This window comes from Eupeodes corollae, chromosome 3 (genome assembly GCF_945859685.1).
Source record: "Eupeodes corollae chromosome 3, idEupCoro1.1, whole genome shotgun sequence".
Classification (NCBI taxonomy): Eukaryota; Metazoa; Arthropoda; class Insecta; order Diptera; family Syrphidae; genus Eupeodes; species Eupeodes corollae.
In genome coordinates, this window is record NC_079149.1 from 9,987,561 (window position 1) to 10,000,175 (window position 12,615).

The following is a 12,615-nucleotide window of genomic DNA, read 5'->3' on the forward strand; positions in this document are numbered from 1 at the left end:
GTTTTGCACAATTCTTTTCAGAGCGATGTTAAAGAATTCGCATGACAGTGCATCGCCTTGTCTAAAACCTTTTTTGATATCAAATGCATCGGTAAGATCTTTTCCGACCTTGATAGAGCAGCGTGCATTCTCCATCGTTTGACATGGATGCCAAAACTAGACATTGCTCGGTAGAACTCCTCCCTATAGATACTGTCATACGCGACTTTAAAATCGATAAAGAGATGGTGGGTATCAATTTGAAGCTCCTGGGTTTTTTCCAAGATCTGCCGTAGTGTGAATATTTGGTTGATAGTGGACTTTCCTGGTCTGAAGCCACATTGATAAGGAACAATCAGGTTGTTGACGAATGGCTTCAGACGTTCACATAATACGAGAGGATCTTAAAAGCATTGTTAAGGAGATTGATGCCTCTGTAGTTGGCGCAGTTTAGAGGGTTTCCTTTCTTATGTATCGGGCACACTATGCTGAGATTCCACTCATCGGGCATGCTTTCTTCCGACCATATTTTGCAGATGAGAATATTTAGGCAGCTTTGCCGTCGCCGTAGTATATATCTGAGTCTTTAAGTTTGCGTTTGCCCGGTCAATATCTGCCTTGCAGCAGTTTAGGGCTTCCGCTAATTGTTTGGCTGCACATGGTCTGTTAAGAGACCTAACATTCCACGCACAGATCCGAAGTTCGTTGTCCTTATTTGGTTTGCGTGGGTTGTCAACAGTGAATCCGTACGTATCCGATGCTTGTTGGTGCTTCGCACCTAAAGGTATTTTTTACGTGGCCAGGAAGTCACCCCGACGGCACAACCCCCAACCAGGTGGGCCATATCCTTAGTATAACTCCAAGGACGGCGAGCCGGATAAACCGCTCCTTACAGGCCTAGGCGCCGAATATGGCGAAGAAGCCTTATAAGGTGTTCACTAAGTATTTCATCTTTACTGGAACTGTAGACGCCACACCGTTGATTCCATCTCGGGAATTCCTCCGCTGCCGTCTGAATAAGGAGAGGGTTGGAACCCAATCTCCAGTTGAGGTACTAGGCACCCGATGTTCACCACTGGGAGGTGAGAGTAAGAGTTGATAGACAGAGGGTGGGTGTTGATAAAAAACCTGTGGACGCTTGTGTCCTCGTGAATGCACATGTCTACCATTTCAAGATGACAAAGGAAGATTGATTTCGTAGCAGAAGAATGATAAGCTAACAGCAATCATTACACCGATACCTCTTGTTGGTAAAATAATAATAATAATTAATAATTAATTAAAAAAGTAATTTTGTACATTATAAAATTTAAAATAATTTATCTTTTCTATTTTATTTTTTATTCTTAATTTGTCGGTTTTGTTTTGTTAATTTCAGTAATTCGAGTCCAAATTGACTCATCGTCAAACATCAGCTGGAAATAATGTTCTCTCTTTGTTTTAAGTTTCTACCGCTCTTATGTCCTCTTTTCTCTTAACTTAATCAATGAATTCTATTAAAAAATGTTGATTAACTTATTCATGATGATGACTATTGTTCTAGGAACAAGTCGTAATTTCTCTGTAATTTAAGCATCAGTTGCATTAGAAAATAAAATTACCAAAGTGTAAACAACTACATATTTTTATGACAATCCCCGACTTCTGCAATATGCTGCTGCTTTTTAGTTAACATCAAACAAAATTTAATCTTATGGATAATTATAAAAGCTTTGTTAAGAATTTCCGTGTAAAGGGTTGCCTGTATTGAAGTTTTTATTTTATAATAAAAAAAAAGTTTCGTAGATATTCGCCCGAGTATACCTTTCGGATAGATTTAATTTTTTAATGTATTTATCTTAGGTTTATATTAATTTTATTCAGAGTAATTTTTGGACTGCTTTCAGTTCAGCATTTTGGCGAAACAAAAACTGTAGGCCTTCTTTATTCCTGACTTTGATTGCACACTGAAAAAGTTGCGAGTTGTTAGCCACTAGGCCTTGATCCTCCCCGAATTATAAAGCTGTCAAAATAATTACAAACATTTAATATACACACTTTTTTATTTCATCTATTTTTCGGAAAAATGTCAATAGTGTCTCCAAAACTTAAAGTTTTCAATATAATAACAATTGAGCCAGAATGTTAAGAACTTTTAAGAAAAATTAATGTTTTGTATTTTTTAATAAAAATTAAAACAAAAACATTACAAAAACACCAAGCGTACTTCTTAATTTCCGTAAACTCTGTTTGTGTGTCCTAAAGCTTGGAAAAAGTCACTTATCTTATTTTATCTTAAGAAATCATTGACATATTGAATCTGGTAACCCTTTTCGTTGTAATTAGTGTAATGTGTAATGTTGTTTTTAAAAAACTAATATCGAATATAAATTGATATAAAATCCTATTCTGAAGCTTAGTTGACATCCGAAGCTGCGAGCTTGTAGTTGACCATTCGTGGTGCAAGAAGTGCTTTAACTATCAGTCGGTCGTGTCGGTCAAATAAGTCAAAGTTGATACACTGTAAAATAAAAATTTAAAGTTTTTATACCATGGTACGTGTAGAAGGATGTTGTTGCTGTAACCTTCGTACCGGGGGATTGGTTATTGGTTGGCTTTGCATTGTGTTTTTAGTTTTAGGATTTATCGGCACAATTAAGGATATTATTGATGACACATCTATTAATAGAGATTCGTTAAATCGTAATTCGGGTAAGTTTAAGAGGAGACACAAATGTGTTAAAGTATGTTTATCATTTTTTTGTTTTTCAAAATAGACGAACGTCAAAGACATCGGATATTTACTTTAATTGTTACTTCGATTGACATTCTTGTTAATGGATTACTAATAAATGGAATAATCAAAGTGAGTTTTTTTAATATTTTATTTTTGAACCTAAAATCTTAAATTGAAGAAAAACGGTTAAAATTTCAAAGAAAAGATATGGTAACATAACGAATTCATTTCAAGAACTTGGATTTGACATCAAAAACTAACTTAAATATAAAATTACTCTTTTTTCTTTGAATTATTAAAATTAAGCTGCAAATGTTAGACAAATCTCTTATTACTATAAGTATTCTGCAGCCAACTGGAATCTTTACAAATCGTATATAGGCAGAAATTGTCCTGATACTAATTTAGAGGACATACATGATCCTTTACTCATTGATTCAATGTGTTCCAATTTTACTTCAATTATAAAAGGAGCAGCTGACTATGCAATCCCTAAGAGACCCATCAAAGATACTCAACCAATACAGCTACCTTCTAATATCTTATACTTAATTCAGCTCAGAAACGCGGAAAGAAGAAAATGGGTAAGATATCGATATGATTTCTTTCTAAACAGCGTAAAATTCCTAAACAAAGCAATTAACAAAGAAATCTTTGAGTATAGAAACTGCCGGTGGGGAAAACTTCTTTCCTCTTTTGATAAGGCAAGTAATCCCTTTTGGAAAGTTTCAAAACTGTTAAAAAAAAGAGGGTCTAGTATCCCGCCTCTTAAAGTTCAAAACCAGCTGTTCATTACACCAACTGAAAAGGCAAATCTTTTTGCAACAAATTTTTCTACTAACAACACTACTCCAGCTCACTTAAGTGACCCTGATACTATTTGTGAAGTTAATAACTCAATAACAACCATCTCTCAATCAGACATAACTTTGCCTCCCTCTTATTTTGTGAACCATAGTAAAACAAGTTTTCTAATTAAAAATCTAAAATCGAAAAAGTCGCCTGGCCTTGACAGTATAAATAACACATTGCTAAAACATCTCCTGTTGAGTTGTCCAAGATATTTAACAACTATTTTTAATGCGTGCCTCAAACTATGCTATTTCCCAGTTTGTTGGAAAAAAGCGTCGATTATTCCAATTCACAAACCAAGTAAACCTAAAAACGAAATTAATAGCTATAGCCAATAAGTTTGCTCTGTAGTGTAAGCAAATTGTTAGAAAAAATAATCAAAGAAAAAATAGATGAACATATTGAAACATATCATATTCTTCCCAGCTTTCAGTTTGGATTCAGATAAAGCCACAATACTATCCAACAAGTTGCAAGGATTAAAAAACATATAAAAGATAACTTCAATTACAAAAAATCAACTGGTCTCATCATGTTGGACATAGAAAAGGCATTCGATACGGTTTGGCATGAGGGATTGCTTCACAAGTTCAAGTTGTTTAATTTTCCATTGCAAATAATAAAAATAATTCAAAGCTTTCTGTCTGATAGAGAGTTTGTGGTCATATTGAACAAAAAGTCTTCTTCTACACAAGCTACAGTGTCCGGTGTACCACAAGGTTCGGTACTCGGACCTATCCTTTTCAATATTTTTGTAGCTGACCTTCCTCAAATTGGCGACAATGTCCAAATTGCCATGTTTGCAGATGATACAGCCATTTTCGCTTCAGGAATTTTGTGTAGTGATGTTCACCATACACTACAAGAATCACTTAATAAACTCGAAGATTATTTCAAAAAATGGAAAATCAAGATAAATGCTCAAAAAACCAAAGCAATATGGTTTTCACGTCGTCGTAAGCCTTGTTTTTTACCTGGAAATGTAAATCTTCATTTGGGCTCAGTCAACATCGAATGGTCTGAGCATTGCAGATATCTTGGCATTATGTTAGACAAAAAACTCAGTTTTAATACACACATATCCGTAACTATAAATAAAATAAATAGGTATATTCAAATTCTCCATCCTATGATATCCAGAAAATCTGAACTGAGTAAGGACAACAAAATTATTTTGTTCAAATCAGTTTTTCAATCCATCCTCCTCTATGGTGCACCTGTTTGGGGCGACTGTGCCAAAACTCATAAGCTGAAACTACAAAGATGTCAAAATAAAGTGCTTAAGATTATGTTAGATCTTCCAAGGTGTCACTCTACACACAGGTTACACGAACTAGTAAATATCAACTTTTTTAACTTAAACATTCAAATTTATAAAGACAAGTTTTATCGCAATTGTTCTTTATCCGATATAAAATAATAATGTGCAATATTAGTTTGTAAGTTTTTAAATAAGGGTTTTTTGTTTTAGTTCTTTTCCCTTTTAAAACCAAATTTATAATACTCTTTTTCTTTATATAAAATTATATCTTAGCTGTAAAGGTTAAAAAAAAATGACCTAAAACTCTACAAAAAAAAAATATATTTTGAATTTGAATGTAATCTAGACTTATAAAATGTAACTAATAAAACTTTAACTTAATTAAAATTAATGTTTGTTGAAAATTATCCATTTCAGAAAAAACAAAATAGGCTACTGCCTTGGCTTATTGTACGTGGAATTTCACTCCTTATAATAATTCCTGCAGGATTATTTGTTATATTTTTGACAAAATTGCTGACTTCACCGGGAATTTTCGTAGTAACTGCAATCTTTGGCGTGTTTATTGGTAAGTTTATAAAATTCATAATTGTATTACCCGTGTTTTGTTGGAAAATCTATCCATAGTAAAGTAGGGTTTTACACGAATAACAAAAACAATATCCATAGTGAGAATAACACCGATAAAAGTTAGAGTAGAATCTCACTATGGATATGTTTTTGACATTTATACGAGCCTCGAATTAGTTTTAGTTAGTCTTTCTTATTAAGTTAATTTTGTGACTTTTGATTTTCACAAAACTTTCTTCTTATTTGTTTGTGTTTTTTTTATTATTATTTTGACAGATCTTCTTTCAGTTGTACCAATTTTTAAATACAAAAATCTGGCGGATCGTTTTGTTGGGAATTTCTCACTGAAATGCGAACAAAACGCACGTATTGAAAGATTTAATAACGATCCCCTTCCGTCGAATAACACTACGTTCGCCAATATTTTTCTCTTGGGAATTAAATTTAACTTTTTCATTGTGTTTTTGAAGGTCTTAATTCAAAACCGAATTTGAAATTATTCGTATCACATCAGGTTTTTGAGATATTGCTTTTTTAAGATTAGAAACAAAGCGTAAATACTTAGACGCAGAAGCTTTTTGGGGATACCTAAATTCATGCAGTTATTTTTTCAATAAATTTCTCGAAATATATATGTAATCTCTTTCTCAAATATATATTTACAGTACATATAGTCTCATACATTTTTTTTTGAAAAACCTTCATAAGTTGTCATATTTTAAACCTTATAGAAACTAAATCAGTTTTTTATGAGAAATTTTAATAATTCTCAACTTTATAAAATATAACACATTAAAAAAATATAAAAATAACTTTGAAAGTCAGTGTTCTTTAAATTTTAACAGCATTAATAATTATATTCGAAATGTAGTTTTTCGAAACCATAAAAGCATTTAATTCAAGGTTTTTCAAAACTTTATAATTATATTGAAACGAAGACTCATACTCATAACTAACGTGAATTTCAAGAAAGCCAGTAATATACATACTACTAAATTAATTTAATGTGTATCTAGAAAACAAAGATTAGTTTTTTTAAAAAATCTTTGTACAATTCGCTGCCTACTGCGTTTTACCTCAACCTTAAAAACACCATTTTTGACTGTATTTAAATTTTTAAGAGGCATATTTAAGAAACCTGATATAATAAAGGGTGATTTTTTTGAGGTTAGGATTTTCATGCATTAGTATTTGACAGATTACTCGGGATTTCAGACATGGTGTCAAAGAGAAAGATGCTCAGTATGCTTTGACATTTCATCATGAATAGACTTACTAACTAGCAACGCTTGCAAATCATTGAATTTTATTACCAAAATCAGTGTTCGGTTCGAAATGTGTTTCGCGCTTTACGTCCGATTTATGGTCTACATAATCGACCAAGTGAGCAAACAATTAATGCGAGTGTGACCAAGTTTCGCACTCAGTTTACTTTATTGGACATTAAACCAACCCTACGAATGCGTACAGTGCGTACAGAAGAGAATATTGCGTCTGTTTCTGAGAGTGTTGCTGAAGACCGTGAAATGTCGATTCGTCGCCGTTCGCAGCAATTGGGTTTGTGTTATTCGACCACATGGAAGATTTTACGCAAAGATCTTGGTGTGAAACCGTATAAAATACAGCTCGTGCAAGAACTGAAGCCGAACGATCTGCCACAACGTCGAATTTTCAGTGAATGGGCCCTAGAAAAGATGGCAGAAAATCCGCTTTTTTATCGACAAATTTTGTTCAGCGATGAGGCTCATTTCTGGTTGAATGGCTACGTAAATAAGCAAAATTGCCGCATTTGGAGTGAAGAGCAACCAGAAGCCGTTCAAGAACTGCCCATGCATCCCGAAAAATGCACTGTTTGGTGTGGTTTGTACGCTGGTGGAATCATTTGACCGTATTTTTTCAAAGATGCTGTTGGACGCAACGTTACGGTGAATGGCGATCGCTATCGTTCAATGCTAACAAACTTTTTGTTGCCAAAAATGGAAGAACTGAACTTGGTTGACATGTGGTTTCAACAAGATGGCGCTACATGCCACACAGCTCGCGATTCTATGGCCATTTTGAGGGAAAACTTCGGAGAACAATTCATCTCAAGGAATGGACCGGTAAGTTGGCCACCAAGATCATGCGATTTGACGCCTTTAGACTATTTTTTGTGGAGCTACGTCAAGTCTAAAGTCTACACAAATAAGCCAGCAACTATTCCAGCTTTGGAAGACAACATTTCCGAAGAAATTCGGGCTATTCCGGCCGAAATGCTCGAAAAAGTTACCCAAAATTGGACTTTCTGAATGAACCACCTAAGACGCAGCCGCGGTCAACATGTAAATGAAATTATCTTCAAAAAGTAAATGTCATGGACCTATCTAACGTTTCAAATAAAGAATCGATGAGATTTTGCAAATTTTATGCGTTTTTTTTTTTTTTTTTTAAAGTTCTCAAGCTCTTAAAAAATCACTGTTTAGAAAGAGTCTATGCCTAGATTCGAATTTAGGGCAACTTAGTCTTTGAAAAAAGTATTAATTCATTTGTGGGATAGACAAAATAAACTAAATTTTACCAACCAGTGCCACCGTTAATGCCAAAAAATGTATTATCATAAAAACAACATGCCATTAATTTTTTACCTAAAATCTTCAGTAACAGCAGAAAATACTAACCAAAGACATATCTCTAGAATAAAATGGTATAACCAGCTTATAAAAATAAGCTCAAGTAACTTGTACCCTCCATCATAATACCAACAGATTCAAATGAGGAACGATGCAAAGCAATCAAAAGCTGTATTTACTTATGAAGCAAATGGAGCTCCCATGCAACAAAATATTAAGTTTGAGCCAAAAAAACCTTGGTTTGATTTAACTTGTTTTATGGCCATTAAAAATGCTCTTGAACACCTTAAATCCTTCAGAAAACTGAACCTGGAAACATGTCGTAAAAACTACTATGATGCCAACAAAAAATATAGGATTTTATGAAAAACTAAAAATCAAGCTTATTTAGTTAACATTACTAGGAGTCTTGAATATGTTCATTCAGGCCGAGAGTGAATAAAAGTAAATGAACTTAAAATGCATTTTGAAAGCTTACTCTAGCAATCAAATGATTCAGCTAGTATCTCATACGCTCTCCCTCAGCGACATGTTCCATAGTTAGATTACCCCATTAAACCGCACGACATATATTCTGCTGTATCTTAATCAAAAGATTTGAAAACTCCTAGTTTTGATGAAATACCGTATGAATTTTAAAAAAATGCATGTCCATCTCTTATTGAAGAAATACAGAAGTTATTCACTGAGATTCTTGAAACTGCAATCCATCCATTATATACCCAGTGTTCAAGAAAGGAGATACAAATGTTGTGTCAAACTTGGTTAGGAAAAAAAACAACATCATCAATGAATTTCAAGCTTCATATAGAACCAACTATTCTACGGTGTACCAAGTTTATAACCTTTCATGCATAATTCAACTTCAACTCTGTCAAAAGAAGAAACTCTACGCTTTTTTCATCGATCTTAAGGCTGCTTTTGATAGCATTGACAAGAATGCTCTTATTTAGAAGCTATCGACTCTGGGAATATCTTCGAAGATACTGACTACTATAAAACCCTTTATAAGGATACTACTGCAGCTGTTTGGGATGGTTCGTGTTTGTCAGACTTCTTCCCTACGAAGAAAGGTATTCATCAAGGATGTGTGCTAAGCTCTCTTCTTTTCGTTCTGTTTTAAATGATCTTCATGCGGAACTTCCAATAGGTATTGTTTTAAATGTTCTTCAAATAAACGCCCTTTAAAATGCGGACGATATTGTATTGTTGTCAGATAATCCTTCCAATTTACAACAGCTAATTGAGGGTTTTAAGGCTTACTGCATTCAATGGAATCTTGAAATAAATCTTTATAAGTCGGAGATAGTAATATTTCGCAATGGTGGAAGAAGAGCAGCGTGCGAAAAATGGTTTACAATAATTCAGAAATAAAGGTGTCTAATCAATACAAATATCTTATCGTAGTGTTGAATTGCACCATGTCTTGGAATGAGCATCTAACAAACAGATTGCGAGCATCTAAAAATTCCATGCAACGTGGTCGAGACCGCTGCGAGACAATACCGGCCAACACCACATTTTTCTATCATAAGACGAAATCTAAATCTTATTAATAATAGATTATCCAACATTTTATCGAAAGCCATTAAAATCAAGAAAATCTTTTGGGCTAAGGAATGGTTTTATCTTTTCGATGGATGTTCGTTGGATTTTTCTTTTGACATAAATCTACTTGAATGGCCCAGCTTACATAAATTCTCTTACTGAAAATGAAAGAAAAACACTGGACTAAATTTACAGTTAGTGCGACACAGTCTCAATATCACGATGAATATTGCAACTTGATTTACTCTGGCATACCGAACTACTTTGATGACTTCAATTCACGCGATATGATTTCCATAATTTTTAAAGCAAGCTGCGGGCTCCTTAATATCAATGGAAGAGCCTTCCAAGGAAATACAGATGGAATATGTACATTATGTAATATGGATGAATCGAAAAATACCATGCACTTTATTGGAACCTGCACAGTGCATGCTTTCTCATTCTCAACCTTTCATCATTCTTAATGGCTACTGCTACTCAAACTTATATTACTTTTTAAAAGCGTCAATTAAATATCGCAATCTTATTATAAATGAATTTTCATAACATTTGTATGTAACTTTATCTACTTACTAAGCTTATATGTCTTTTAAATTACCTTTTTACCTTGACAGGCAACTTAAAGTTATTGGCAAAACTAATTTTAAATTAGCAATACTAATTTTTTGTAAAATCTTTTTGAAAATAAAATTATCTATCTATCTATCTATCTATCTATTCTTATTAGAGGTAGTAACTGAGAATGAAATCAATATAAATAATTTATTGAACTTAGACAGATTTATGCATTCATTGCATTCACTCTTTGTCTTCTTAAGTGTAATTTAACTACATTCGTACACTACTACCAATTCTGTTCGGTATCCGATACCAATTGTCGATGTCAGAAACCAAGAGATTAAAACCAATATTTCAAAAGTGCGTAAAGAAATTTCACTCAAGAATGGAAATACTTCAAGTGAATGCAATGAACGCATAAAGTGTCAAATGATTGCGATTTATGCGTCGTTCAATAAGTTATTTTTAATAACGTCATTCACAAAAAAAAGTATTTGAAGTCAGATGATTGCAGCCTTTTAATGGCTGAAACACAAACACGCTTTAGTTTCGGCGTCGTAACGGGCCTGTTTCGAGGTTGCTTTGAATGACATTTCTAAAATGACACTTCTGACATTAGGAGGTTTTATTTTTTATCAAAAGTTTGTTTTGATTTATCGTGCAGTAAAAAATATGAATTTTGAAATCAAAAAAATTGAATTTATCGCGAAAGTAGCTTACACAGCCTATCGTGGGTATGTTCAAGGAGCAAGAAGTAGAGCAGACTGAGAGACATTGGTGGGCCCGGGAGCTCAATCTATGGAATTCTTCAAGCTATGTGGAGTTCTTCGAAACTCATTTTCTGTCCTACAAAAATAAAACATTTTCAAAAAAAAAATGCGTAGTTATTTTATGTACATACATATATTTCAATAACTTACCTTCTATTTTTTTGTAATGGTTATCTCTCCAAATGCAAATGTATTTTGTTTGTTGACTTTTTGTACAGCTGTTGTGCTGTCAGACAAAGAAAATGTTCAGCATATTTAAACTAAAGCTTCCGTTTGAAATCACATTACGCTCTTTTCCTATGGTTGAACTGGTAAGCTCGTCAGGCAAAGCCGAAGCTGAAGCGTGTTTGTGTTTCAGCCATTAAGATCAAATGATTGGATTTTGCATAATTGTAAGTCCCAATCTTGAGGAAAATTCAATGAATGCAATCTTTATATTGAAGTCATAAAAAATTGCATTCGTAAAAGATTGAAATATTGTAAAATCCTGATACCTACCCTATCTAAATTTTGATCAAAAGTTGTGAAATAAAACGTATTTTGAATTTTTCTTACCATAAGTTGCTGGAAAAGGATCTTTTATGATAAAAGCTTTATTAATATTTGAAATTAGAATTTTGTGTTTAAATGTGAAACATAATATTAAAATCATTTCTTTTACTTCATAGGTTTGTGGATCTGGGCGTGGATTGTTATATTTTCTCTTTACCACGAAATACGTGATGCCAAACTAAGACCACCACAACATATGTCAATGGCCACACCACATTATCAAAATCAAACAAACTACCAAGGTCAATAATCACCATAATTACTTAAGATATAAAGCTTTTTAAGTACTTATGAAGCAACTAGGGTAGACTAATGTTAACTGATTTAAATTTAATATGTATATAAAACTACCAACATATGTACCCATTTAAATATTATAAGATGTAATTTGTACCTAATTTATTAGATTCAAATTTGTTTTTATTTTTCGATTCTAACTTAAACTAAACCACTAATTTTAATAAAAATTTTAAAGAAACTGAGTTGGATCGTTTTTATAACTAGATTGTAAAATTTCTTCAAAGTAGTCATTTTTCTGCATGAATCTAATCAGATTTGCATCTACAGTACAACCCGGAATAGCTCCTATTGCCTAAGTATCTAACACATATAAGTTCCTTATATTTTTGAGAATTAAAATTTTAAGGATTTTTTCGTATAAGACTCAACTTAAAAGTACTTCCCACGAAACTATTGCTAAGCGGGTTAACTGCCTTTTATTTTGTTTAATTTTAAAGAATTTTACATTAAAAATTAAAAATATCATTAAATAAACTTTTAAAATCAGCTGAAAAAAAGTCAAGTCAACTTCTTTTTCTTTAGAGTTTGCTTTAATAATCTTTATCTACTAAAACCTTGGAGACATTATAACGTAACATTAACTACATTTCAAAATAGTGCCTTTAATGTTAGGAACCTATCCGGGTTTTATTGTATTTTTAAATCAACTAAGATAAACGAAAACTCATGAAAACCTCATCTCCGTTTTTCACAAGTCTTCGGAATAAACAATGTTCAAACCTAAAGCAATTGAAGCTTCAAGACTAGATTTATATGAAAATGGGTATAGACCAGTTAAACTAAGCATAATTCACCTAAGAGTGCACACTCATATCAAGTTTAAACGGTTTATATTAAAAATAACAATAATTTGTTAATCATTATTGTTGCAGGAAATCAAGTTTTAATTTCGCAACA

The 12,615-nt window shown here is 32.8% G+C and overlaps 1 protein-coding gene across 1 annotated transcript; it reads left to right on the forward strand.

Moving 5' to 3' along the window:
- Window positions 1-2,412: 2,412 nt before the first annotated feature.
- LOC129951256 (uncharacterized) lies at window positions 2,413-11,900 on the forward strand. Its single transcript, XM_056063339.1, has 4 exons — window positions 2,413-2,670; window positions 2,736-2,824; window positions 5,226-5,376; window positions 11,535-11,900. The coding sequence occupies exons 1-4, from the start codon at window positions 2,511-2,513 to the stop codon at window positions 11,666-11,668; spliced, it is 534 nt and encodes a 177-aa protein (XP_055919314.1). The 5' UTR covers window positions 2,413-2,510; the 3' UTR covers window positions 11,669-11,900.
- Window positions 11,901-12,615: the final 715 nt, after the last annotated feature.

Bases quoted from the DNA above. Each gene is read 5' to 3' on its own strand.
- LOC129951256 (XM_056063339.1), top strand. From the start codon at position 2,511: ATGGTACGTGTAGAAGGATGTTGTTGCTGTAACCTTCGTACCGGGGGA. The intron at 2,825-5,225 runs GTGAGTTTTTTT...TATCCATTTCAG, and splicing joins TAATAAATGGAATAATCAAA to AAAAAACAAAATAGGCTACT. The intron at 5,377-11,534 runs GTAAGTTTATAA...TTTACTTCATAG, and splicing joins AATCTTTGGCGTGTTTATTG to GTTTGTGGATCTGGGCGTGG.